This window comes from Lactuca virosa, chromosome 9, assembly GCF_052849685.1.
Source record: "Lactuca virosa cultivar CGN04683 chromosome 9, Lactuca_virosa_CGN04683_v6, whole genome shotgun sequence".
Taxonomy (NCBI): domain Eukaryota; kingdom Viridiplantae; phylum Streptophyta; class Magnoliopsida; order Asterales; family Asteraceae; genus Lactuca; species Lactuca virosa.
Window position 1 is genome coordinate 123,445,588 of NC_136434.1, and position 1,017 is coordinate 123,446,604.

At 35.9% G+C, this 1,017-nt stretch overlaps 1 protein-coding gene across 1 annotated transcript; it reads left to right on the forward strand.

The window, feature by feature from the left end:
* Window positions 1-321: 321 nt before the first annotated feature.
* LOC145139753 (uncharacterized) lies at window positions 322-693 on the forward strand. Its single transcript, XM_079073466.1, has one exon. It carries the CDS (start codon window positions 322-324, stop codon window positions 691-693), a length of 372 nt encoding a protein of 123 aa, XP_078929592.1.
* The last annotated feature ends 324 nt before the right edge of the window (window positions 694-1,017 follow it).

Here is a 1,017-nt window from a genome sequence, read left to right on the forward strand (position 1 = left end):
AAATTGAAGGGAATCACAATTAATACGTCGTTCATCAATGTAATTGCAAAAATGCCAGAATACGCAAAATTTCTTAAATATCTTATGAGTAATCGAGAGGAATTGGAAAAGATGTCTCAGGTTATTTTAAATGAAAAATGTTCAATAGTTTTCATGGAAGGGATGCTAATAAAAATGGGAGATCTGAGATGCCTCACTTTGTCGTGTGAGTTTGGCAATGCAACAAAGGCATATGCTTTGGCTAATTCTGGAGCTTGAATCAACTTGATGCCATATTCATTCTTCCAAAAGCTTAATTTACTAGAACTAAAGAACATGAGAATGGCAATCTATATGGTGGAACGATCTGTCACTTATCCTCGTGGCATTATTAAAGACTTATTGGTAAAAATTGGAAAGTTCGTTTTTCCAATTGATTTTGTGGTCTTATACATGAAAGAAGATGAAGAGGTACCTATCATACTTGGACGTCCATTACTCAACACCGCAAGAGCTTTAGTCGACATTCACAAGTCTAAACTTACACTACGAGTTGGTAATGGAGAAATCACTTTTGGAGCAATAGGAGACAATAAATCCTCGCAAGCAACAAAAGATCAATTATGCTTATTGAATGGGGTGGTTGAGGAATTCTATGAAGACAAAGAGAATATCATGTGCTTAGAAGAAGAAAGAGTTGATGAAATTATATAATTACAAAAGATGATGGAAGAAGATCTATTAGCTTTTGACCAGCCTTTGCCAAAAGTAGAAAAAACAAGGAAAGACGTGAAAAGTAGCAAGCGTAGAGCATCAATTCCATTAATTTTTGAAGTTTTTGCCTTTTCAACTCCTCAAGATCAATTCAAGGAGGCTAGTGAAATGAAGGAAGCCAAGAGAAATAGAATAAAGGACGAAGTGGCTGTTCAAAGTAAAGGAGTCAATCGGAAGCACAGTCCAAGTGACAACCGGAGAAAGAATGAGAATTAAACTAAAATGTACAAGAGGAGGGTTGCGGCGTACAAACAAAAAAGGTTC

Coding starts and splice junctions, on each gene's coding strand:
- LOC145139753 (XM_079073466.1), top strand. CDS start 322: ATGGCAATCTATATGGTGGAACGATCTGTCACTTATCCTCGTGGCATT.